Below are 27,804 nucleotides of genomic sequence, written 5' to 3'. Positions count from 1 at the left end.
TAACTTAGGAAAGCCATCCACAATCTATTTTGGTTGCATGCCTTTTAGCCATTGCACATTCACATAACCAATTCTGTCATACCAAATTTCAATATCAACCACAACACCTGAACCTTGTGTAAACACGTCAGCATCCATCTCAGGTAGATTTACATCAAGAGTAAAGAATCTACCAGCACATTTCCCTTTTGCAATCAACCTACAATCATTTTTTAGATCTTCTACATAACAACCATCATATGTGAGTAAAACTTGCAATCCTTGTTCTACCATATGACCAACAAAAACCAAATTTTTTGTAATATTTGATACATGCATCACATCAACCAAGTACTTAGTTTTGCCATCATGCATACTCAAAGGAATATTTCCAACATGAGTAATGGGTTGAGCTATATCATCCCTTGTCTCCACATAGCCGAGAGACTCTAGACTGCACATCTCTCTAAAACTATCCATCAGAAGTCATGTGGATAGAGGCACATGAATCTACATACCATACATCATTCTTTGATAAACCATCAGTAGTAGTCATAGTATTCATAAAGTGCCATATAACAAATAGCTGTTCACTTCTGTCATCATTGTTTCTGCTACATGCATAGTTATCTTGCAACTTTTTCCATTTTTAATTTCAACCTTCTTTTCGAAGCAATCTTTAGAAATATGGCATTTTTAAACCATAATGCTAGCATTCTCTGTTATCACCAAAATTTTGCATCCTATTAGAATATGTAACTTGTTCTATTTGACTCCCCCTTCCTTGGACTATCCTCCTCTATTTTGTTGTGCATCATAACCTTGATCACAACCACTACCTTGACCTCTGCCATGACCTTTATCTCTACTAGTAGAGTAAAACACCTATTTAGACTTATTCTTGCTTTGAGAAGAAGAGGAATCCAAGCCAAGGTTCTTCTCCTCAAGGATCAACATAGAAATCAAGTCTACAAAATTATGGATATCATCCCTCATATTCATATATGATATGAAGCTCTTGTATTAATCTCCAAGTCCATCTAAGCATGAACACACAACATCATCAACTATCATAGTGATAGATCCAAGAATTTTCACAATACTCTTGATTTTCAAGGTATAATCGTTAATGGACAGGTTCCTTGTTTTCATTTGTTTTAGCTCTGACTTGAGCTGCAACTTTCTGGCCTTTGTACTTGCTTCGAACAATCGTGTCAAATTCTTCCATACAATAACGAGGGTTTCAGATTCTTGTGAATAGCCCATCAGTATATATATTTTGGATCCCCTACTAAAAGTATACTCAAAGATTTGGCAGTCAAAGGCCATTTATAATCTAAACTTATCATGGTTAGGTAAGCCATATATACATATACATGAATATACTTAAGTACTCACTTGCTTATATGACGTTAAATAACACGTGGAAAGTTTTCTTTATGAGAAAAAAATTACATGGAAATAAAAAGTTTTTGAGTTACTATGCCTCTTTACACTACAATATAGATGAGTCTTGGTGATAAATATATTTAAAAACTCTGCTTATAGCCATATTTGACTATAAGAGGCAAAATTTTACATGAATTATAGCTAAATCTTGGCATTTTGGACTTGTTTTATAGCCAAATTTACAAAATTTCGCCCAAAAAAAAATCATTGTAGCCCATCATGCTATTTGTAACACTGATAGACAACCAATACACGACTTTACTCTGTGTTTTCTCCCAATCTTTCTTAGCCTTTAAATGTTATGCAATAGCATTTCATGCAGGAACTTCAAATGCTACTGCAATGTCTCCTTCAATGTAATTCCAAACATCTTTGTCCTTCAAGAAATTTGTCATCCTGAACTTCCATGTAGAGTAATTGTTCTTATCAAGCTTCTCACTGACAATTTGATTGAAGTTATCAAACATGTTGACAAAATAGAGAATCTTGCTAAAACCTACAATTTGTAAGCAAGCTGACACCAGATGCACCACAACTAAACACATAGTCTTTTTCATTGATTGCACAAAAATAACTACAATCTATAATCTATATGCAAATTCCTTTTGTGTCTGCAATCCAAGAAACACCTAAAACATTACAAATTCAAAATACGGAGGTCGAAGTGACCTCAAATGCCAAAGATTACTAGAAATGCCCTAAAGGACTTATATGCAATATATACACCATTCTTCTTGCTCACAAAGTTTCACTACAACTGGAGACCGTTGCTTGCTTGCTTGTTTCTGTGCTCCTATGCCTTCACCTCAGCCTTCAATCAAGCTTTGCACAACCATGGGATGGCTTTGATACCATGAAAACAAACAAGAGGGGAGAGAGGTGAAGCACTCAAGAGTGCGCGCACATGCACACACAAAATGGAGACTTGAGAACACAGAGACATGCTAAAATATTCTTCTTTTTCTTTCTTCTTCTTTCACACAAAAGAACTAAGTCTACAACATGATAAAAAGACTAATATGAAAGTACCACAATGTATGTACATGGGGTCACTAAGTGTGAACACATTAGGAAGGAAGAGGTGGAACAATAAATGTGCTATAACCAATGATGGACTATGTGAGTGTAGTCCAACTATAGAATCATTAGAGTATCCTCATGATGGTCACCTAACATGCTAGTGCATAATATCATGCCATATCACCAAGGCACATAGTGTATGCCAACTCATGTAGAGCTCGATATCTCAACACGAATGCCTTATAGAGTTGGTCGGTGATAGGGGGTAAGAATCAGGTTATTTAAGAGTTGATAGCTATATACATGATTCTACATAAGAAGCCTACTCCTTCTCATCCCTAGGCTCATGGATAGGTGGAGAGTTCCAACAAGAGTTTACTCCCTATTCTAAAGAAAATAGTTGAGGATAATAGGAAAGATTGGGATGCAAAGCTAGATTCTACATTATGGGCTTTCAAGTCTGCATATAAGGTGACAACTAGACTTATACCTTTTAGGCTTGTATATGGATTAGAGGTGGTGGTGCTTATGGAGTTTGTGGTCTTGAGTCCCAAAGTTGCTATAGAACATAAGCTGGATCCTTAAAGATCAGTGCAGCATGAAAGGTGAGAAGGATCAAAGCTTGCACTCGAGAGCTATGGTGGGAGAGTAAAAGCAAGAAAGAGAGAGAAAAGAAATGGGAACTCCAACAGTCACAATGTGTGACCGGGCCTTCCTTTATTCAAATTGTCACTAAAAGAATAAAGAATAAAGTGACGGTGAGGGCACCCGCCATACCTGCAGTGTGCAATGGCGGTGACTGTCAGTGTAGTAATACACGAATGGCTAGGCAGAGGCGCCTTTACCCCCAACAGCCTCCCACTTAAAGGCAAATCTGCCCTAGTGAGGAGTGAAAAGAAAAAAGAAGAAGACAGTACAGCATGTACACATGTACAACAGGATGAGGAAAGACGTCATCTCAACCCACGCCCATCAACCTCCTGACGAAGGCAAAGCGCTCTGTAGAGAGGCTTTTCATGAGCAAATCTGTAGGATTCTGGTCAGTCGAGATCTTGACAAGATCAATAGACTTGTCCTCAATGACCCCACGTATGAAGTGATACCTGATCTCAATGTGTTTCGTCTTCGCATGGAAGACCGGATTCTTGGCTAACTGAATAACACTCGTAGAATCCAAATGCAATGTAGGGATAGCATTAATACCAAGGTCAGCAACCGAACGACCTGACCAAATGGCCTCCTTGCAAGCCTCAGTGGCTGCAACATACTCGGCCTCTGTAATAGAAAGAGCCATGCATTTCTGCACCCTGGACATCCAAGAAACAACACCTCCAACATAGGCGAACACATAGCCGAAAGTGGACTTCCTACTATCTACATGTCCTGCATAATCAGAGTCAGTGTACCCCACGACTCCTGTATCCTGGCTGCCATAGCATAGACTGAGTAAGGAAATACTTGAGTACCCGATGATCACTATGCACTTTGAATCGGCTGCCATATAAGTAATGGTGCCATTTCTTGATTGCATGCAGAATAGCCAACATTTCCTGGTCATAAACATTCATGGCCATCTCCTTATCAGTAAGCTTACGGCTTTCAAATGCAATTACTCCATGCTCCTGAAGCAAAACAGCCCCAATGCCACGGCCACTAGCATCACACTGTATAGTAAACTCTTTAGAGAAATCCGGGCATACAAGAATAGGAGCAGAGGTAAGTAATTCCTTTAACTGGTTGAAGCTGCTATCTGCAAGAGCATCCCAAAAGAAAGCCTCTTTCTTCAACCTGTTAGTTAAAGGGGCTGCAATTGCCGCATAATGCTTTATAAATCTGCGATAGAATGAAGATAGACCAAGAAATCCTCTAAGAGAGGTAGTACTAGTAGGCGTTGGCCAATCTTTTATGCATTGCACCTTCTTGGGATCAGCCTGTATTCCTTTTTCACTGACTATATGTCCCAAGTATTCCACTTCAGTCTGCATGAAAGAACACTTCTTCTCCTTAGCAAAAAGCCTATGATGTCTCAACACATCAAAAACCTTCCTCATATGCGACAAATGATCCTGAAAAATCTTGCTGTAGATCAAAATGTCGTCGAAGAACACCAAGACAAACTGAAAGAGGAAAGGTTGTAGAATCTTATTCATCAGGCTTTGAAAGGTAGCTGGAGCGTTTGTAAGGCCGAATGGCATCACCAAGAAATGGTAGAGCCCACGATCAGTCCTAAAAGCAGTCTTGACCTCATCACCCTCTCTCATGCGAATCTGATGATACCCTGATCTCAAATCAATCTTCGTGAAGAATCGAGCCCCCTTAAGCTCATCAAGCAAATCATCTATCCTGGGTATAGGATACCTGTTCTTCACTGTTATCTTATTAAGATCCCTGTAGTCAATGCACATTCTGAAAGATCCATCTTTCTTTTTGACTAACAGGACTGGGGATGCATACGGTGAAGAACTGGGTTCAATAAATCCCATTTCAAGAAGCTCTTTGATTTGCTTGGCTACTTCCTCTTGTTCACATTTTGATAGTCTGTAAGGTGGCTTATTGATTGTCTTTGAGTTGGGTTCCAAATCAATGGGGTGATCCACCGCTCTCTTAGGAGGCAATGAAGTAGGTACTTCAAATAAATCTCTATACTCCTCAAGAAGAGCTGTCAAGGCTGGATGGTTTGCTAAATTGTTGGGCTGATCTTGTGTTTCTTTGTTCAAATGCAATACAAATATCTGTGAGCACTTTTTGTACTCTTTCTTTAGTTGTTGAATGGTGATAAGCTAAAAATCAGATCTACTAGGAATCCCCTGTAAATGGATGAGCTGTCCATTGGAGAAAAACTCCATATATAACTGTGAGATCTACTAGGAATCCCCTGTAAATGGATGAGCTGTCCATTGGAGAAAAACTCCATATGAATCAACCAATCACAACCAAGTACAATATCTATGGGCCCCATTTCCAAAGTGGTCAGGTTTACTTTGACTTCAAAATTTTCAGCCATCTACAAAGAAACCTATGGGCAAATCTGTGTACTGGTTTCCTCTTCACCATTAGCCACTTGTACTCGAATAGGCTGCTGTAAGTCGGTGGGAACACAATTCAACTTGTACACAATAGATTTATTGACAAAACTGTGAGTACTACCACTATCTATCAAGATGAACACTGGCTTTCCACATATGCTTCCCTTCATACGAAGTGTATTAGGGCTCTTAGATCCCATCCAAGCATCCATAGAGATAGAACAATTAGTGGCAGCAGGCAACTCATTACAAAATCCACCAGGATCAAATGGGATATCACTGCCTGGATCAAAAGGAAAAGAGTCAGATGGATCATAGAAGTACTCATATCCACCATCATCCTCGAAATCTTCATTTTCAGCATTGATTGTGACTGCATTAACTTCATCTATGTCATTTTCAAAGTCCTCAAGAACTAGCATACTCTGAATTTTTGGCTTGGCATTTTTGTATACACACTTTGAAGCATGGTCAGGAGTATACTTTTCTCCACACTTGAAGCATAAGCCTTTGTCCTTTCTTTCCTTGTAAAGATCCATGGGAATATTTCTGGAATTTGTATTGGCTGAAGTAGACTTAGGCTTATTATCACCTTGCTTAAATTCAACCTTTGGACTGTTTGTTGTCCTGAAATTGCTTTGAAGCCTAGAAGCATTAAATGGAGGATAAGTTGGTATCCGTAAGCTCCCACTAGGCATATGATTGCTGCCATAATTGTTACCAACTTGCCCTTGTTTTAAAACAGTCCTTGGCTGTCCATAACTTGGCTGAAATGAAGACTCTTTCCTATACTTCCTTCCATAGCGCTCTGCGAGCTCAATAGCCTTGAAGAGTGAAGTAGGATTCTGCGCCATAACATCAGCTGACAAGGATGGTTCTAAACCATACATAAACTTGTGTAACTTGGCCTCATCTGATGTTTTCCACATACATGGTCAAGTTGAGGAATTGGTTTGTATATTCTCTTACACTTAGGCCCCTTTGTTCCAAACCATACCATCTTCGTTCTAACTTCTCTTTTTCAAGAGGTGAAACAAAGACTTCAGCCATAAGTGCCTTGAAAGCTTCCCAATTCTCAATAAGTACATTCTCTTTCTTGATATACCTCCACCAAGTGTGGGCAAATCCTTCTAAGTGCAAGGAGACAAAGTGTATCTTCATAACATCAGTTTTAGGAAATATGTCAAAATAAGACTCCATCTTAGAGGTCCATTCCTCTAATTCTGATGGTGAAGATGACTGTCCATTGAATTTGGATAAAACAATTTTGTCCTTGAATTCTCTATCATGGAAGGGTTGCTGTCCCAAAACTGGCTGATCAAGATTTCCAAGTACAGAACCTCCAAATTGAGACTGATATCTTCCAACAGGTGGCTGAGAATTACCATGTAATCTTCCTGTTGGTAAAGCATCCCTAGAATGCTGAGTATGCAGTCCAAAAGCTTGAGTATTGGCTCCGTTCAAACTGCCCAAATAGTCATCATGCCTTTGTGAAGCTTCTCCTACTTCATACTGACTATTTGGAATACCTCTTCTTCAAATGATTCCATCTCCATGACCATTTTGATTGGATGGCTGAAGTGGGACTGAAGGGTCAGTATTTGAACAGGCCTTCTCATTAGCTTCTTTTGATGCCACTTGTAATTGTAAAAGTTTAGAGATTTGTGCCATGAGTAGGTCATTGGACATTACCAATCTATCAATAGAAGCCTTGGTCTGATCAGTAGATTGAACCATCTGATCCATTCTTGACAGCATGGCCTCATGTCGCTCTCTATGTCTTAGTTCATGGGCACACAAAGTATCATTGAGTATACTAATTTCTCCTTGTTGTTGAAACTCTTCAGGGTTCTCTTGAAGTGTACTTTCCATCATGGAATCCCTGATTTGCTGTGCATAATCCTCCTAGACCTTATTCTTGCCTTTATGTCCTGGCATACTAGTGCAGTCCTGCAGTACCCCCTGTCAGTAAAACGGCTATAACTTTGGCTAGAAAACTCCGATTGCAAAATTTTTTTGTGCGAATCGAAGCTAACAATGCCCTCTTCGAGATGAGCTATAGCACGCTATAACAGGTTTAGGACAGAAAATTCTGTAATTGAATTTCAGAGTCTGAACTGTCCAGTCCTGCACCCTGTTTAGACTTGTAAGTGCCCTGTTTTGACTCTGTAATGCAAGAAAGTAACCTCAAATGGCTACCAAACCCTGCAAAGGGGTATATAGGACCTGTGGGTACCCTGTAGTACCTGCACCTGTACTTCAGTATCAAAGGGTGTACCTGTATCCACCTGTAAATACCCTGTGGGTAACCTGAAAATGCCATGTTTTACCCTGTTTTAATCCAGTAGGTACTTGAGTCGTTGGAAAGTCTTCAATCTTCAATTCTCCACTCGCTGTACCTGTGTGAGGGATAAAACGGCAGGACGGGCTCCCTACACGGGCTCCGAATCACCGGGAGGTGGGCAAAGTTCCCCCCGGGTCGGTTGGTTGCACCCCTTCGGGATCTTCGATAGTGAGGGAGGGTCACCTCTCTTTTGTCCCACTATCTCCCCCGGCATCCACCTTTTTCCTCGGTGGGAATATCAACATGGCAGAGGCTAGTGTGCTAAGCAATCAGCATGATATGCAATTGAAAAATATCCATTCAGCCTTTCATGAGATGCAATTGATTGATAAGAAAACTTGAGATGGGAGAAGGGTTTTATCTATGCAATTCAATGACTCACTGATTGCTAGTACTTACCTTTTTACAATATTTCAGCTTGGGTGAGAAAAATTTCAACAAAACAGACCAAGGTTATGCATCAAGCTGATCAAATGTTACCTAAGATGAGTAATGGTTTTGAATCAAAAAGAATTCAATGAAATAGGCTGAGATTGAAGAAAATTAATACTATTCTCTGATCTATTGATCAATCTAGTGAATTAATTGATCAATAACCTCTCATCAACAAGTGGAAAAGCCATTAGCAATAGGATTATTGAGAGATTTCAGAGATTAGCAAAAGAAAATACCTCCATTAAGCTTGAAAATGATGATGGATATCAGCTTTAACCCGGTTGATGCAAGAGTTCTTCATAATCCACCATAAATCCAACATAAAGCTTGAAATCTCTATGAAATCAGTCCATACATGCTTCAATATGATGAAATCCTTGAAAGATCAATACTCCAGCCTTGCTTGAACACTTGAACTTCAAAGATTCAAGCTCCTTGATGAAAAGCCCCAAAATAATCCTTCCATTTGAGCTTCACTGACATGCACGGGCTGAAATCTCTTCAATGTCTTCAATCTTGAAGTCTATCCAGCTTGTATTCAGCTTTAGAGAAGCCTTGAAGGTCGGGGAAGTCCAAAATTTTGAGAAATTTGAGCTTCCATGTCTGTGGCTATGGCTGCCCTGCTGTGTATTAGGGTTTGAACAGAGGAATGGCTGATCAGAATGCTTCAGAGGCTGAAGATTGTTGCCAATCAGTGCTTGATGAAGCCTTCAAGAGTTGTGGTCAATGGCTGAGGTTGTGGAGCAAGCTGAGCAGGGAGTAGTGACCAGGGAATTCAGCGCATTTTTCGGCGCATTTTTCGGGCTGTTCCAGGGCTGCTACTCCTCAGCAATGATCAAGATTGGTAATCCACCTATAGCTCATGCAACCAAGATTCTTTGCCCCATGCTTTGACAGAGAGATAAGTTCAATAGAGAGAGATATTTGAGACTTTCTTGACATCCACCATGAAAGCTTCAGCCAAAAGCTTGAAGGAGAGAGAAGAGAAGCTCTCTTTTGAAAAGTAACTGTAGTTTAGTCTGTAACTAAGCCCGGTTAACCATTCTTTACCCTAGTTACCTCCATTTTTGCATGAAATTTGATGACGTCCAGCCATTTAAGCCTTTACCCGCCATATCTGACCTTGGATATCTCCAGATGTAGTCATTTGCTAACTGTAGTTGTCCTGCAGCACTCCATTAGTCACTGTCTTGTACCATTTTTGTCTGAAATTGGTTTTGAAATAGGAAAATAGGAGTGAAAATGGAAGAAAATAATGGATCAAAGACTGAAGCTCTGATACCACTTGTCAGAGAGAGAACTAGGGAGAGAGAAAGAGGAGAGAGAAAGACTGCAGAGGAGAGAAAAAGACTATAGAGAGAGAGAGAGAAATAGAGTGACGAGGAGAGAGAAAGACTAGAATTGGAGAGAGAAAGACATGAAAGATGTAGAAGCCATGGAAGCTTGGAGCAAGAAGGGAGAGAAAGATTGTAAAATGTATTGATTTGCCAAAAGATGTGAAAAATTACAATTTCTCTCCTTATATACCAGTGTCAATGTGACATGGCATATTATTAGCATTCTAATTATTCCCAGCTTCTTACAATACCTTCACATAAGAAGGCAATGGACAGCCAATAGGCTTTACGTCATGCATGCGGAAGCGCTCAAGGACTTTATGAATGTACTCCCTCTATGACAAGTAGAGGAGTCCCTAATGCCTGCCGTGTCTAATGCGCATACCAAGTTTGTGAGTAGCCTGTCCTAGATCTTTCATCTCAAAGCTCTTCTTGAGCTGGGCCTTAAGAGCATCTAGCTCATCATGAGCTTTCCCTACTATCAGCATATCATCCACATAGAGTACCAAAATCAATAAAGAACCATCACAGGCTTTCTTCGTGTAAAGACACAGATCCATAGCACTCCTGCTGTAGCCCTGTTGACTGCATAAAGGCATCAAACTTATGATACCACTCCCTAGATGCCTGCTTCAAGCCATAAAAGCTTTTCTTCAATTTGCACACTAGGTGCTCCCTGCTAGGTTCTGCAAAGCCCTTAGGCTGCTCCATATAAATCTCATCATGCAAGTCCCCACGTAAGAAAGCTGTCTTCACATCCATCTGGTATAAATCCAAGTCAAGCTGAGCAACCAAAGCCAAGACTAAGCGCAAGGTGGTAACCTTAACCACAAAAGAAAAGTCCTCATCAAAGTCCACACCATGCTCCTGCTTAAAACCCTTTGCTACCAATCTAGCCTTGTATGCCGGCTTGGGATGTCCAGGGGTACTTTTCAGCTTGTATACCCACTTGCATGGCAAAGCCTTCTTGCCCGTAGGCAAGGAAACCAAATCCCAAGTGTCATTCTTATACAAGGAGTCTATCTTAGACTGCATAGCCCTCTCCCAGAAGTAACTGTCACCCCTGCGTATAGCCTCATCACAAGTGAAAGGCTCTCCAGCACATCTGTAACCAAGACATAATGCATCGAGGGTTGAAATCTATTAGGTGGATGTCTGTCTCTAATAGACTGTCTCACGATAGGCTCTGCTACCTGCCCAGCTGCCTGTCCAACACCATGACCATGGGGATCTGCTACAGCTATAGGCTGTCCAACTGGCTGTGCGGGAGCTCTCGACTCCTCCTAAAATATGACCCTGTGGATCTCAACAACTCTCTCAGGCTGCCGATGCATAGACTACATTATGACTGCGGATGACTTTCTGCGCCTGCGAATCCCAAAGATGGTAACCCATCTCGCCTGCATCCCCATAACCAAGGAAAATGCATTTGACACTTTTAGGATCCAGCTTACTTCTCTTGTCCCTGGGCACATGGCAAAATGCCTCACATCCAAAGACACGGAGATGCGCATAAGAGGGAGGTTTTCCAGTCCATACCTCCTCTACAACCTAAAAATCCAAACCACTAGAAGGTGATCTGTTTATGACATGCATAGCTGTACTAACTGCCTCAGTCCAAAAGCTTTGTGGTAGGCCTACATGGCTAAGCATACTGCGTACACTCTCCTAGATGGTTCTATTCATCCGCTCAGCCAAACCATTCTGGGGGGGGGGGGTGTAGGGGACGGTCAACTGACGCTTAATACCCCTCTCATCACATAACTGCTCAAAAGCACGTGAGACATACTGACCCCCTTAGGCATTTTAGCCTAGACCCAGACTGGTTCTCAACCAATGCAAGCCATCTCTGAAACATAGCCAAGACATCCGACTTCAACTTAATGGGATAAGCCCTCGTGAAAAATCATCTATGAAAGTAACAAAATACTTTGCACCACCCATAGACTGACAAGGCATGGGCCAACAGACATCCGAATGTACCAATGCCAAGGGCTCACTCATGCGTGGCCTACTAGACTTCTTATGCATAGATCTAGTTTGCCTGCCATAAAGACAATGCTTACATGAATCAAAACATGCATAATCAAGGGGTGATAAGTACTGCAAGCCAGAAAGCATTTTCATTCCCTTCAAAGACATATGGCCCAAATGGGCATGCCAAAGAGATACATGTGGGATAGAACCCACAGACAAAACATGATCAAGGAAAGAAGCTGATACAATCAAGGGATAGAGGCTGCCAGCCTTGGCACCTCTCGCAATCATAGGTCTACCACGAGTGATCTTCCATGCAGAGTCTCCAAAACATACATGATATCCTACGTCATCAAGTTGTCCAGCTGACATGAGACTGCGTGTCAAAGCAGGGACATGATGTACATCCTACGTAACAAAATTGATGCCAGAAGAAAACTCCAGCCTAACATCACCAATGCCCACAATATCAAGAGACCTGTCATCACCCAAACGCACAGAACCTGAAACAGTACGGTATGAATGAAACCACTCTTGGCAAGGTGTCACATGAAAGGACACACCTGAGTCCAAGAGCCAACACTGTGCATACATAGAATGTATCTCTATCATCTGCGAAGCACTAGATGAAGCTGCAAGGATATAATCATCATCAACATCCTCGGGCTGCATAACATTGATCTCTTCAATTTTAACACTGGTCTTTGCAGGCACTATGCTGTGATCAGAAGACTTATCCTGCACTTTGTCTTTCCCCTTATCTTTGCGCCTTTCATTGCACAGTTCATGGCATTGTGGCCTAACATGGCCCTTTTTCCCACAATGGTGACAAGCAACATATTCATTCCTGCCACGCGATTTGCTACGTGACTTCCCACGAGACTTGGACCGAGATTTTTGAGAATCCCGTCCACGGCCACGGCCACTGCCATTGCCACTGGCATGCTTTCCATATCCATCATTCCTGCCTCTAACTGTCATAGCATGCGACACACGAGAGGCATCCAAATTCTTACGGTTAACCTTTTCCTGTAGAAGAGCACTCTCAACATCAGATAATTTCAAGGTAGCAGTAGAGGCACATAATGCAGTGCGAAATACATCCCATGACTCATTAAGAGTACCAAGCAAGAAAAGAGGAGTGACATCCTCTACAAAAGTGATGTCCTACGAAGTCAAGTTCTTGAGTATAGCATGGAACTGGCTCAAGTGAGCAGACATAGTCACATTCTCCATACGCAGATCCATAAGCTGCTTTAGCCAATACATCTGACTCACTGGACTTTTCTTGCCATAGAGATTCTTGATTTTATCCCACAATTGCCATGCACTCTGTTCTTCCTCAAATACATTGTAATGAACCTGTTCTATGAGAGATAATACAATAGTGGGCTTGCATAACTCATCAAGCTCAAACCATTCCTCATCTGGCATAGTTGCAGGCGGCTCCCCGTTGAACCTCAATGGTTTGATTTGCAATTTCTGCACCAATACATGCCAAATCTGGCTCTTCCAATAAGAGTAATTCGTACCATCAAGCTTATGATGTTGAAAATAACATGATTAGTGGACGAACTCGCCATAATGCAGGCTGGAAGACTGTAGACAGCTCAAAACTGCTTGCTGTTTATTGCAGAAAATGACAAAAAAATCACCAAAATCGAGAGAAAATGGCGAGAAAAGTGTAACCAAAGCTGCTACCCACCAAGTACTAGTGAAAGTACATCATTTCAAAATATTTCAGCATGAGAAATCCATGTCAGTCTGGAGTTATATACTTGCTGTAATAAATGACAGCAGGGTATTGTGAGAGTCAACTGTTGACCAAATCACTACACCAAGTCAATAAATGACAGCCAAGACATGACCAGCCATAAACGGGCATAAATCAGCACCAAATAGTCATTAAAACCCTGAGCAAACACCCAAACATGTCACCAAAGCATCCGTCAGTGAGTAGGCATACCCCCTGTACAATAAGGCAAAGTATACATAACATTGGCAAGACCTGACACTAGTAGGTGTATGTATGCTCACAAGAGTGCAAAGCCCAAGCTCAAGTCAAAAGCAACTCCAAGACATCAGTGCTGCATGAACCATGCAACATCCAAGTGTAAGAGATCCCAAAGTCTCAAGTATCTGTAAAATGCTCAAATAGCATAAACTTCCTGCTCAATGTCGGTCAGGCATACAAGATGCTCCCACTGGCACAAAAGGCGGATAAACGAGCTCAACAGCTCAATCAAACCAAGTCAAAATGCCAAAGACAGGTGACCAAAAAAATGCCTCAATAGCATCCCAAGAGCATGACGGCTACAAAGCAACTGTAGGTAGCATCCATGAGTAAGACATACATCCCAATAAAGTTTGACAAGCCAAGTAACATCCAAGATAACTCCAGATAATCCAAAATGCATCCAAGATAGAGATTCAATGAGCACTCAAGCTCAACATATGCATAGGGTAATCAACCGAGACATGAGCATCAAGCAGTAGGCAACGGGTATGCATAGACCCAAAGAGCATCATTGTCAAAGCATATACCACTATCAAGCATGAACCATATCAATGAGTGCATAATGTCAAAGCTCTTCGAAAAGCATCCGGAATGGAATCCAAGCTCGAAGTCGTACCCCAAAGATTAATACTTCATTGCATATATCCAAGGCATAACCCGTAATCAATAGGCATAACCCAAAGCAATCAAATGAGCTTCAGCCCATTGTTATTGCAGCCAAGAACGACTGTCAAAACTGAGAAGTTTCAGTATGCAAATCAGTCCAAAAAATGATGGCACAACATGTGCAATCCATCCCCAAGTCGATCAGCATCCAATAGGCATCAAACTGGTTGACTATGTATGCCTAGACAAGCACAGCATTTACTATCAATGTAGCATCAGCATAACATGACTGTGAATTGCTGTAAACAGTCCCAAATAGTGTTTGAATCAACCCCAAATCAATGTCCAATGCTCAAGCCTTCAAGACCAAGCCATAGACCATGTCAAGAGTGCATTATGAAGCCCAAACATCATGCCAATGACCACTAGGAAGTAGGGGGCTGCTTTGGTGCTGTACACAAGCTATAAGAAGATGACGCAAACTATCCAGATCTGTAGGGGAGGCCTACTGCTCACGTGGCTGAAGTTTGAGGTGTTGGGGGGCAAGAGAAGTGACCAATGGTGGCCCACAATGAGCCCCAATAAGTCTTGTTCAAAGGCAAGTGAGATATGAAGCAAGGGAGCTTCAATGGTGGCTACCCCAATCTTGTTTACAGCCTGTGAGACTTGAGAAGTGAAGTAAACCCTGAAGAAAATGATCAAATACCTTTGCTTGAATGCCCTGAGGGTGCCTCAATAAGCTGAGAAGAAGCTCGAGAAGCCGAGGAGTGACGGGAGCTCGGGAAGGTCAGATATGGCTGTCGGGAAGGAGATCCAATGCGAGTGGGGAGTCAATGGGAAGTTGAGAATGCCAAGAACCAAGCTCAAGAGTCGGAAAGCCGAGCTCTGATACCAGTTGAAAGGTGAGAAGGATCGAAGCTTGCACTTGAGAGCTATGGCGGGAGAGCAAGAGCAAGAAAGAGAGAGACAAGAAATGGGAACTCCAATAGTCACAATGTATGACTGGGCCTTCCTTTATTGAAACTATCACTAAAAGAATAAAGAATAAAGTGATGGTGATGGGCACCCGCCACACCTACAGTGTGCAGTGGCGGTGACTGTCAGTGTAGTAATACACGGGCGGCTAGGCGGAGGCGCCTTTACCCCCAACACAGCATAGGATGGAATAGCTTCTGAAGTTCAAGGAAGATAGGGTATTAGCTACCTATATATCAAGAGTTACATAGCAACAATGACAAAGCTTGGGTGAACATGCATATCAAAAAATAAAATATTTGAAGAAGGGGATTGAGTTGTGGTTTACAATTCTCAAATTGGAAAATTTCCTATAAGTTGAAGCTTCAGTATATATGGGGCCATTTATTATTTGGAAGGACATTAGATAGGGTACATTTTTCTTGAAAGAGTTGCAAGGTAGTGTCTTGAAACCCATAGTCAATGGCTTTAGACTTAATAGGCTTGTTCAACCTTATTATTCGGCTATTAATTTAATTGTGTCCACTTGGTAGGACAAAGGACTTCTAGTTTGAACAAGTTTTAGTGATGATCTTCTCTCTTTCTTATTCCTCGTTTGCTTCTTTGAGGAAGTGTTTTTAAGGCATGCTTTTGCAAAATTTTTCGAAGCTCTACATCTATAGCAAACATATGGAAATGTTGTGAATCTAACTTATGTGACAAGTTCTTATCCATTGGCATCAAACAATTCCAATATCTCGAGTGCTTCTTTCCTCTTATCCTAGAGAAAACATGCTTGCTTCTCATTGCATTTGACTAAGGAGCTAGAAGGTACAAACAATACTCTAGCGAATACCTTTATCAAAGTCCACACCTCTCCTTCAAGCCAATCAAGAAGTTCTAGGAAAGAAATCCAAGTGGGACATTTGAGCATGAGGATGTCTTGAAGCATAAAGTGGGAAGCCCATGTGAACAATGCTCCTGTGCACAAAATCACCTTCCACAAATTGAACCAATGATCTTAAAGAAGAAACCTTTCCCCACAAACCAATATTGATGGATGGTTGCCTTTGCTTGAAATACTAAGCAAACTCCTCTTCTCTTGGCACTCTCATCATGAATATCAATAAAGATTAGCCACAAATAAAGAGCATACTTTTTGCTTAAACTTATTAAGAAGAAAGGGTGTAAAAGCTTCTAGGAATCTTCTTTTAGGCCCCAAAGCCTATTTCCTCCCTCTCATTATGAATTCATGGTATGTATTTGAGCATCATTTTTGTGGCTTGCATGTTCACTTGATCACCATAGATAATATCAAAGTCAACATCCATTACCTCTAGCACTGACTTTTGTGTGGTTCCCTTATCTACACTAACAACATCATTCATGTTGAAAGTATCATGACAAAGAAGGAGAAGGTTGCATCTAGGTGGCTTGAAGTGGCCATTTGCTATCGATGAGGCTAATTGATAACTCATGTAAGCATGTGTGTACATGCACTTGTGGGCAACCATAACCAGTGATTGGCTCTTGTTTCAAGAAGAGCAACAATTGAGGTCTCATGGGTGAGTGGCCACGAACATGGATTGGTGGTCTAGGCCTAGGCTAGTGTTATCACATACTTTCAAATTTGCAATGCCTCTCAGCCCCTTGCTTGATTCATGATTGAAATGATGAACGACTTTGCTAGCTATAGATATATACTTACAAGCTTCTCTATGCATATTTAAAAAATGGAGGATTAATCACATTGGGGCTTACAAGATCTATCAAATGGCTATTCTTTGTTTCGAAAAAAGCATGCAATTAGAGCCTTGAAAAAAAGAAAGACCAGGAGAGGGCCATTCATGTCTCTTTTGTCGATGATTAGTGGAGTTGTGTTATGTGAGATGCACCTCAATGCATCCTTCAATGGGGGAACAAATTGAATCTTTAACCCTCAACTATAGAAGGAAGAAGATTCTCTCTCTCTCTCTCTCTCTCTCTCTCTCTCTCTCTCTTTGTGCTAGGTGCCACAAATCAAAGCGCACGGTAACACTAGTTAGGCCGGTTACACACCAAATGGCAAATGCCCACTTTGCAAGCATTAACCAATCAATACTTCTTTAAGAGTTAGGCATCCACAATCCTTTACACACTCCAGAGGACATGATATGTTGTATACTTGTTAAACATGTGAACTCCCCACCCACTTTTGGGCGGGAGTCTCCCCCACCCAGTTTATAAAGTGAAAGTAGGTGTGGAGTTTCCTCTGCCCAGTTTGTAAAGTAGGTGTGGACTTTTTATATTTACAACCAATAATTTTTTAAATATAATAATTTTTACATTTTTGTAAAATGTGTCCTTGTGTAAAAGCTTTGAAGTTTGTGGCCATGTCGCGTCCTATTTCAAAAATTGCATGCGTATACTCTAGACAGGGGTTGGGTGTCTGCCGTTTGGTGTGTAACTAGTCTTAGTTTGGTCGGTGGAAGTGAAGAAGAGACGATGGCATCCGTGCCTTCATTTCCATGGACGCGCTCTCGCGTCTTCGCACCAGCCACAGGTGGCTGCATCCACAAATCCTGGCCTTCTCCATCTCTCTCGACAGGAAGTTCAGGAGCGAGGTGCTTAAGTTTGTGCATTCGCGCCATTACCTGCACAGCTGACCAGACCACCAGGGATCTTGAAGGAAAACTTGTCACAGTAAGCTGCGCCATTTGATCTTCCACTTTATATCGCAGTAAGCTGAATGTTCCTGAAGGATAGTACCTCTTTGAACTTTATGCCTATTGCAATCCCAACATATGTTTTCTGGTTTCACGGACGCAATCTGGTGATCCTGTTTCCTTTCAACAGTGCAATAGGTTCTCTCCTATAGATGGAGGTAATTGTGTATGGGTCTGCTCTTGTCTCTATCACATGGTTGGTTCTTCTATCCATCGCATCTTAGAGGTTCAGTCGATGTTGCAAGGAAGTCTCGGGTCGCAATTAATCACAATAGAGTTGTGATGTCACAAGAAGACTTCTCTGATGATGAAAGGACTTTCCTTATTACAAGTTGACGTGTTGCTCGTTGATGTGTAACAATGAACTAAACTGGTGAAGCTTACAAAAATCAGAACACAGTGAAAATGCTGAAACATAAAGTTGCTCAAGTAAAAAGTGGGATTCCCAATGCTTGGCCACACCGTATGTGTCCAAATATGGAGGAAAGTAGAACACTGAACCATTTTAAAGGGCAAGAGATTGGAGAGTGCAGGGTTGAGATACAACCATCAGGAAGAACATTAAACTGGCAGGATGAAAAGCAGTTCATTAGGGCAGTCTTTGCATAGGCTTGTTCTGCCCAAACCAACTTGCTCCTGGTTGTTTGATCTACTGAACCAATCTGACCTGTTTGGACCTGCTACATGTCCTTTGCCTGTAGTTAGACTTCCTGCATGTGTCCCCTGACACACTACTGTGTCATGAGGTATCATGTTGATTGTTGCCACGTCAGCAGGGCCATCAATGATGCTGTCCCCAACAGGTGGCTCGCTGTGAAGGTCAGGGTTTTTTCTTGCTTTTCTGGAACCCCCGGCTTCATACATCCATGCACCTGGCTAATAGAGTTATTTTCGAACTGCTTCAAAGTTGTAGAGGTAGTTGACAGGGTGTGGTGTGTGAATGATCTTGAAAGGTCCCTAGTGTTTGTTTGGAAGCTCTTCAGCCTTTTCTCTTGCAACTTTAAGTAAGCCATTTTACCTTATTGAAGGAGAGCAAATTTCTAGTGTTTTCAGTTGCTACTGTTGCCTTTGGCAATCTTGTATCGAACTCAATTAGAATGTTGAGTCGTATCTTGAATAATCTGATCCACCACATGATGACCGGTGTTCGTTTTCAATGCTTAAGTAATAATTCTAGCTAAATGCATATGCATACATTGGGGAGAGACCTCTGATTTGGTTTTGTGGGAACATTGGGAACTTGATTTGGTCACTTTGTGCCTGTCTGGACGTCCCCAACCTCATGCAGGTTACACGTGGCATTCTCTCCATCATTCTGGGCATTTTGTGTGCTGGTCGGCTGTTTATTCAGGTCGAGTCTATCAGGGTCACACTTGAAAACCTTGAAATAAGAAATATTAGGCTTCTAGAATGGATTCATGCTTGGTATTGCTACGTGGATGATCTATGAAGGATATGGGCAGCTGTGGCCACTGCCTTGTAGTCTATCATCTTACTGCCATGTGGCACACGATGCTGCATTTTTTGCTCCTGCTGCTGCCATAGTCTGCCACGTGGCCCCTGCTGGCTGCATTTGCAGTCTGCTCCAGTTGCCCAGTTGCTGTGTCATCAGGTTGTTGCATTTTGCTGTCCTGTTCCGACTGTTTATGTATCATTGATCCAGTCTTCACAAAGCTGCGCTTGCTGTTGCAGGCCACCTTTGGAGGCTGCAGATTAATTAATTAATTAATTTACTAAGAGTGAGGGAATCGAATGTGAGTGTACCATTGTTGCACGGTACACAAAGAATAAAAATGTACTTATATGTGAGGGTACAAGTAAAGGGTGTGTTCACGTACGTAAATTTATACACACTGGATTAATGGGAGTTTACACCCAACCACCTGCCAGAGTGTGGCGATGCAGAAGCGTGGGACCAAGACAGAGAGAGAGTGAACACAAAGAGGAGAGAGAGAAAGAGACAGTAGAACAAGATCTGTTGTAGGAAGTATGCTGAATACAAAGGAATGCAGATATGTACACGGGCACAATGCGTATGTTTGCGTATCTCCTCTTCGATGATGTCACCACATGCGCACACCTCGAGGACAGCAAGGCCTAATCACGATCTGATCTCCACGATCTCTTGAGAGTGCCTGTGTATATCTGAGTGTGTGCAAGAGACTGGCTATATATAGCCTAGGAAAAAACAATGCCCAGCATTAGGTTGCAGCTGACTATATAAAAAATGCTCAAAAACTGTCCGACTACACAGCCTCTGCCACATGGCATTTGCGACCGCATCTCCCATCACACATGTGACTGTTGACCTGGCAGAAATGATGATGTGGCACCCTGCTGTTGACGTGGCACTCAAACTGACCTTGACGGATCCATCAACGGATCCAACAACTTGCTCCGCACACTGGAATACTCTCGAACGACTGCGTGGCTGGAAAATACATATGTACACAGCCTGAAAGAGGAAAATGCTTGTGTCTAGGGGATGATCTTTAACACCCCCTCTCAGATTTTGGACGAGGCATAAGGCTGAGGGATCTTGCATGTCTTCGAAGAAGAGTCTAGGTAAGTGCCTTCGTAAACAAATCTGCAAGATTATCCTCTGTCTTGCAGTACTCCACATCAATGGTCGCATCCAGAAGCTTCTCCTTGATGAAGTGGTATTGGATCTCTATGTGTTTTGTCTAGACATGGAATATAGGATTCCGTACCAGGGCAATGCAACTTTCGTTGTCGCACTACAGAAGAGTAGGACAAGTCTGGGGGCAGCCAAGCTCATCCAACAATCTCGGAAGCTACACAACCTCACATGTGGTGGAAGATGCGGCCCGATACTCCACCTCAGTAGAAGAAAGGGCTACCATGGGCTGCTTCTTATTACTCCATGAGATAACATCTACACCCAAGGTAAAACAATAGCTTGTGGTAGATTGCCAGTGGTCCACATCGCCAGGCCAATCCGAGTTGCTCCAACTTGCAAGAACAAGATCTGAAGCACCTATACTTGCTGGATAAGAAATCCTGAAGTCAGAGGTTCCCCTCAAATACCGAAGAATCCTCTGGGAAGCTTACCAATGCACTTGTTTTGGTTCATTTGTAAACCCCGCCAAGATACCTACAGCAAAACAAAGATCAACACGAGTGTTGAGGAGCCAAATCAATGATCAATTAGCTGACGGTCCGACAATTCTCCATCTCAAAAGTCACCAAGAGCTCTTGAATGTATCTTTGTTGAGAGATGAAAATCCCTCTCTAAGACTGATAAATCTCGTGACCCAAGAAGAAATGAAGAAGCCCCAAGTCCATCATCTCGAACTTCTGATGTAAAGCTGTCTTTGTCTTTGTGACCTTCTATGCATGGTTACCTGTAAGAATCAAATTATCAACATACAATACAAACAACACACGACCAGCCTCGGAAGTGTGTACATAAAGCTGTGGATCGGCTTTGGAGTGCTAATATCCCAACTTTGACTAAAGGAACGAGTTAATGTTCTCGTTCCATGCACGCAGAGCTTGCTTTAGGCCATACAAGGCCTTCTTCAACCTGTATACTTTCCCATCCGAGGATCCAAAGCCAAAAGGCTGATCCACATAGATCTCCTCCTTCAAGTCACCATTGAGGAAGGCCGACTTCACATCCAACTGGTAGACATGTCATCTCCTATAGCTAGCCAACGCAAGAACAACTTGAATAGTCACCATATGAGTAGTTGGGGCAAAAGTATCATGGAAGTCAATGCCTGGGCGCTGAGCAAAACCTTTAGCAACAAGAAGGCAGGCCTTGTGCTTGTCCAAAGAACCGTCGCTAAGGTACTTGGTCCCTTGAAGACCCACTTGACGCCCAATCACCTTCTTATGAGAGGGATGAGTCACGAGGTACCAAGTGCCATTCCTCTCAATGGCCTCCAACTCGGCTTCCATAGCTTTCTGCCAATGGTTAGATTGCAAAGCCTCCTTCACAGAGGTGGGCTCTCGATCCTGCATAACACGGGTCATCAAACAATAGTTAGAGCAAACAAAATGTGCTTGGTGCCTCTGTGACCTCTGCAGTTCATCTTGTGGTTCCCACTTCTCAAGGACCCCCTAGATCCCTAAACCACGGAGTGTATCATGGCCCCAACGAGGAGGAGGCTGGATCTCTCCTTGTCGCTCTCCATTTGCTGAAAACTCGGGTACATCCACTAGCGGAAGCTCTATTAGGGTGGCCGGTGAAAGAGAAGAGATTGTATTTGAAGCAGAATCTTCATCAAGAGGCTTTAGCTCTCCAAAGGAATTGTCCTGGGAGCCCAACTCTCCCTTGGATCTCCAAGTACGGGGTGCTCCTCACCTCCTGTTGTGGTCGGGACCTTCCACGGACCTTCCACGAACCGCACATCTCGGCTCGTGTAGACATCCCACTTCATGAGATCATACAGGCGATATCCTTGGGACTGGGAGCTGTAGCCAACGAACACCTATCTTCGGGAAGTTGCTTTGAATTTGTCTCGTTAAGTCTTGAGGATGTGCACATATGCGTCACGCCCAAAAACCCTGAAATAAGAAACATCAGGCATAGTCCCAAAGTAAGCCTCAAAAGGTGTTATCGCGTCAACAGTCGTAGTGGGGGATTGATTTAGGATGTGGATTGCCGTAGCCACAGCCTTGGCCCACAGAAACTGAGGTGTCTGTCAGTGCTCCATCATGGTGCGTGCCATCTCGATCACACTATGATTCTTCCGTTCAAGGATGCCATTTTCTTGAGGAGTATTGGTGTTAGCAAACTCCTGGTGAATGCCTCTATCTGCACAAGAACGAGCAAAATCATTAGAAACAAATTCATCTCCCTTGTCTGATCGCAAGGTCTTCAATCGCCGGCTCGATTGGGTCTCCTCAAAGAGAAGCCAATCCTTGAAGTGGGAGAAAGCCTTCGAATTCAGCGCCAAGAAGTAGGCCCAAGTCATCCTGTTGTAGTCATCTACGATCAACATGAAGCATGAGCTTCCCTTCAAGGACTCGTTCCTCATAGGGCCACAAAGATCTGTAGATACAAGCTCCATTGGTGAAGTAGACCACCGTGAAGCTTTGTTGGGAATCTCATCCCTATGCTGCTTCCCACGAATGTAGGAGACGCAAGGCTGCCGGCTCACCACTATGTCCGATAACCCTCGAACAAGCTGTCCTCATGACGCCCTTTGAAGATAATCATAGTTCAGGTGGCCAAACCGAGCATGCCATAGCTTGGACTGTGTTTGAGAGGTAAGAAGAAGAGAAGTAAGAGCTGTAGAAGACTTCAATTTGTAAATGCCGTTCTCCTCATATCTTGAAGAGAGAACCTTATCGATCCACGATTAAGGACTCTTTAACATCACTGTCAAACTCCACCAAAAGGCCAAGAGAACAAATCTTATGTACCGAAAGTAAATGATACCCTAAACTTGGTACATGCAACACCTCGTAAGTATGGGTACCACCACGTCCATTTGGAATCATTTGTATCTCACCCTACGCAACGATGGACACTGAAGAGCTATCTCCTATGAGAATTTGCCCATGTGAAGGTCGCAAATGGGCAACACCAATGGTAGGAGACGTGTTGTGAGGCACCATTGTTAACGATCCACTCTCGAGCTTGGTGGGCTGTCATTGTAGCATCAAAAGTCTTCGGTGTAGAGTTCTCAACGATCGCTAAGTAAAGAAAAGTAGTTGCTGAGGGTGCAGCCACCGCTCTAAAATCCTTCGGGTCCTTCTTCTCAGTGTCCTTCTTATCCTTGTCGAGGCAATCCTTCTTCCAATGACCGGTCTTACTACAAATATGGCATGTTGATTCCTTCTCCTTGTCCTTTGGTTTGTTGTCCTCCTTCTTTTAGTCCTTCCCTTCTTTTGAGAGGCTTGACCTATCAATGCCTCCGATTTGGAAGCATTCCGTCCCTTCAACTGTTCCTCTTGGTCCAAGACCATAGGAACTAACTCTTCCCAACGAAGAGTCTTCTCTCGCCTTGAAGCAGTAAGAGCGGAATAAAAGGCACCGGATCGTGGTGGAAACTGGGACAGTAACGTGATCGCCATGTCTTCGGAGGAAATCCGCTTCCTTGCATTTTGAATCTGCATCTGAAGTTGTCTTAGCTTGTTGATGCGCTCCCGCAGCGAAGAAGACTTGTTCACGGACAGGGTCCGCATTTTGCACCTCCAAAGAAACCCTCTTCATCAGGGTCATCCGGTTATACATTTGGTTGAGCTCTAGCCATATCTCTTGAGCCACCGTCAAGTGCTCGATATGAGCTATTATGGTTGTAGTACAAGACAAAAAAAGAAAAGAACGAAACTTGGCATTTAATTTGTCCCAATGAGATTGGGCCTTGGTCAACTTTGCACGAGCATTTGTAGAGAGTTTGGACTCATCTCTCATCGAGGGCCATTCGATCTCCTCCGTCACGAGCTTCGCCAAATTGTAAGACTCTAGGATGGCCAGCATCATCACGTGCCAGATGTGATAATTGTCAACATCGAGCTTTTGATCTGATGGAATAGTCGATAACATAGGCACCTTCCGGTCCATGATCGCCTCGAACTCCAAGTCGGTCTCTATAGACATTTTCACTTGCAATGCCTGCACAAATGCAAAAGCAACCCCCTCTGACTGTGAAGACATAGCTTGCTAGGGCTATTTCCTCCGCTTCGCAAACCTTCTTCAGCCGCCGCAGGCGATGAAAAGGTAAAATCTGTAGTTGAAGGCCCAAGGTTGCAACCGTATGTACGTACGTATGGATTGATCCGTACCGTACAGATCTGCACGCGCACGGATCGATCCGTACGTTTATTTTTTTGAAAACCCCTTTTTGACCTTCAACGAATTTGGGCTTATTTTGGAATTTCGCCTGCAGCGCTCTGTTTCGCTTTGTCTTTGCACATTGTGCACATTGCAACCAAGTAATTCTCATGCTCTCTCTCGCTCATGGCCTTGGTCCCTCATGATGCATCTCTGTCTCGTACTGTTCTCTCTCTCTCTCTCTCTCTCTCTCTCTCTCCTCTCACAACCGTGAGCGGCCAATGTACTACATGATTGATGTCCTCTCTCTCTTTCTTCCTTTGGAGTATGCTCTAAGCTCTGTCTCTCTCTTTCTTTGTGTCACAGCTTTCAGGATCCAATATACCAAAGCTATGCAACCCCTACTAGCAGGAGCACACCAATGTTATCCGTGTTATTAATATGCCGACCCAAGCTGGTTCTGGCACGCGTAGATGGTAGTGCAAGTATTGCAACTTCGAGCTCACGAGCACAATTTCTCGTGTTGTGATACACTTGAGAGGTATTGGCACCACCGGCAATTGTGGTGGGTGAAAGCAGGTGCCGCAGGATATCAGAGACAAGCTCATTGTTGAGAATTCATCAACAGCAAAGGGTTCAAAGAAGGTAAGGGGCAGCCAGCACACTCAAGATGCACTTCATGATGTGCTTATGGGGGAGATGGGTGATTCTTCCACACAGGATAGCCAGCCTACAGGGGGAAGAAAGAGGGTCCGTGTCATGCAGGAGGTTGATGAGGATGATGATGCACATGTGCTGAGACAGAGTACTTTTCCTTCACGTGTGTCATCTCTTTCGTGGGTGAAAGAGAGACAAAAGTGGCTGAGATGAGATTGCTCGCACTCTTGTGGAGTGCAACATCTCCTTCAATGTACTGAGGACCGATCAATGGAAGAGAATGGTGAGGGCCATAGTAGAGGTTGGCCACACAAACTCGTGGTCCGGGTTGGAGTATAACAAAATGTGTACCACGATGCTTGAAGAGCAGAAAGCCTTGATAGACAAGGCGTTGGTACCTGTCAAGGTAGGATGGTAGTCTTTTGGGTGCACCATCATATTTGATGGCTGGAGTGATACGCGTAGACGACACATTATCAATATTTTGGTGTCCTCATGTCTTGGCACATACTTCTTGCGGGTTGTGGATGCAGGAAAGGCAGGAGAATCCATCAGTGCTGAGTTTATTTATCACCACATTAGACATGCACTTTTGGATGTTGGGCCAGAGAATGTGGTCCAAGTGGTGACAGACAATGCTTCAAATTACAAGTGTATGGGTGAATTGGTCGAGGCAGAGTTTCCTCGCATTGCTTGGACTCCTTGTGCTGCACATTGCTTGGACCTGCTGATGGAGGATATTGGAAAGTTGCCATGGGTGCAATCTCATGTTGCACATGCCATGAAGATTACTACATTTTTCCGAAAAAAACATCAGGCTTTGGCCATCTTTAGGAGCCATAGTGCACTTGATATGGTGCGATCCTCGAAGACCAGGTTTTCTTATATGTTCCTGGTCTTGCAGAGGCTTTTTAGATTGCGGGACCTAGTACTATAGACTGTGGTGGACCCGAAATAGAGGTTTATGCACCATGCGTAGACAGAGGCCACTAGATACATTCAGCGGAAAGTGCTTGATGAGGCCTTCTGGACAGTGGTAAAGAGCTTGATAGTGGCATTGCAGCCTATCCATGTCCTCCTCCGTGTCACAGATATGGAGGGCTCTACTCTTGAACTGGTCTATCATCTCTTCATGGAGATGAAGCGCCATATTGCCGCCTGTACGACATTGACGGAGTCTCGGTGAGTGTACACTTGAATGTTGTTCTTGGCTGATTACATTAATATTAAATAACATGCACATTGCAACAATATGTTTAAAGTTATATTATATAATGATTGTTGGAATGTTGGCTTGTCAATTGGTAGCCAGGGTGACATCTTGGCTATTGTAGAGCGGCGATGGACGTTTATGAGCTGTCCCATTCATGGGATGGCTGCATTGCTTCATCCCTTCTACAAGAAGCTAGAGCTGTTTAGTGAGAGCACTCTGCTCACGCAGAAAGACCAGCACATCAACATAATGTATGACGAGGATGAGGAACTTGAGGTTAATGCAGAGATGGTGAGTTTTATGAACAATCTAGGACCATCCTTTGCTGGAGCGGTGGTTTTGAGAGAGGAGGCGATGAAATTTCCTCTCACGTGGTGGCAGAGCTGTGGAAGACAAGGTCTTCCAAAGCTGAATCATCTTGCTCTTCGAATCCTCTTGCAGGTACTCCTGACTCTTTCACAATTGCATCCATCTTTAAAGTTTAATTCATTAAGGGTTTTGACTCCAAAATCGTATTGTGATTCGTGATCGTAGGATTGTTCTACTGGTGCTTGTGAGCGCAATTGGAGCGCCTACTCCTTGGTTCACATGAAGATCCGCAATAGACCTTGCATTAGTGTTGATGTGGAGGGAGAACCATGAGGCGGCAGATAAAAGGAATGAGGAGGAGATGGTGGAGGGGGATAAGTAGGAGGGGAAGGTGGGTAGAGAGAATTAGGTTGATAAGGTCCAAAGGGCGTCAATTAATGTGGAGGCATTGGAACATGAATGGTTCCATAAGGTGCCGGTGGAGGTGGAGGCATCGAGACACGTAAGCCTCGTTCAACGGTCAGGTGGGGCACGACAAAATGACGAGAAGGCCTAGTAGTAATGCCATGGAGGTAAATTGTGCGACCAATTGATTCACACTCCGTAAGGGTTGATTGGCATTTCCAAGCCGCAAAAAACCCAAAAGTGTGGGGATGGGAGAATAAAGCTCCCCCATGGCACCACTTGGTTGAGGAAAAGACAAGATTCTAAAGGACGTCCCTAAGGGTGATGAACCCCCTAGTGTGATGTGTGAAGACATGTAAGGTGCACTTAATGGCGGTTGAAAGGAGGGTGCAATGAAACTAGTGGCCCACTAGGTAATGCTATGGAGGGAAATTGTGGTACCAATTGATCCACACTCGGTAAGGGTTGGTTGGCATTTCCAAGCTGCAAAAAACCCAAAAGTGTGGGGATGGGAGGATAAATCTCCACCATAGCACCACTTGGTTGAGGAAAAGACCAGATTCTAAAGGATGGACCCCCTAGTGTGATGTGTGAAGACATGTAAGGTGCACTAATGGAGGCTG

General features: G+C 43.1%; 1 protein-coding gene and 1 pseudogene across 3 annotated transcripts in view; both read left to right on the top strand.

Moving 5' to 3' along the window:
• Nucleotides 1-17,540: 17,540 nt before the first annotated feature.
• The window catches only part of LOC148021057 (uncharacterized), a 73,827-nt gene continuing 63,563 nt past the window's right edge, over nt 17,541-27,804 (top strand). For all 3 annotated transcript variants that reach the window (XM_087698910.1, XM_087698908.1, XM_087698909.1), the window contains exon 1: nt 17,541-17,826. In XM_087698910.1, the coding sequence (XP_087555036.1) occupies nt 17,629-17,826 (198 nt within the window). In that variant the 5' untranslated portion in view covers nt 17,541-17,628. The remainder of the gene's footprint in view (nt 17,827-27,804) is intronic.
• LOC148021058 (uncharacterized) lies at nt 25,182-27,131 on the top strand (annotated as a pseudogene).

Source organism: Lygodium microphyllum, chromosome 18 (genome assembly GCF_053477565.2).
Source record: "Lygodium microphyllum isolate KBCC chromosome 18, Lygodium_microphyllum_v1.1.10, whole genome shotgun sequence".
In the NCBI taxonomy this organism is placed as follows: Eukaryota; Viridiplantae; Streptophyta; class Polypodiopsida; order Schizaeales; family Lygodiaceae; genus Lygodium; species Lygodium microphyllum.
This window is presented reverse-complemented; position numbering and strand designations above follow the sequence as displayed.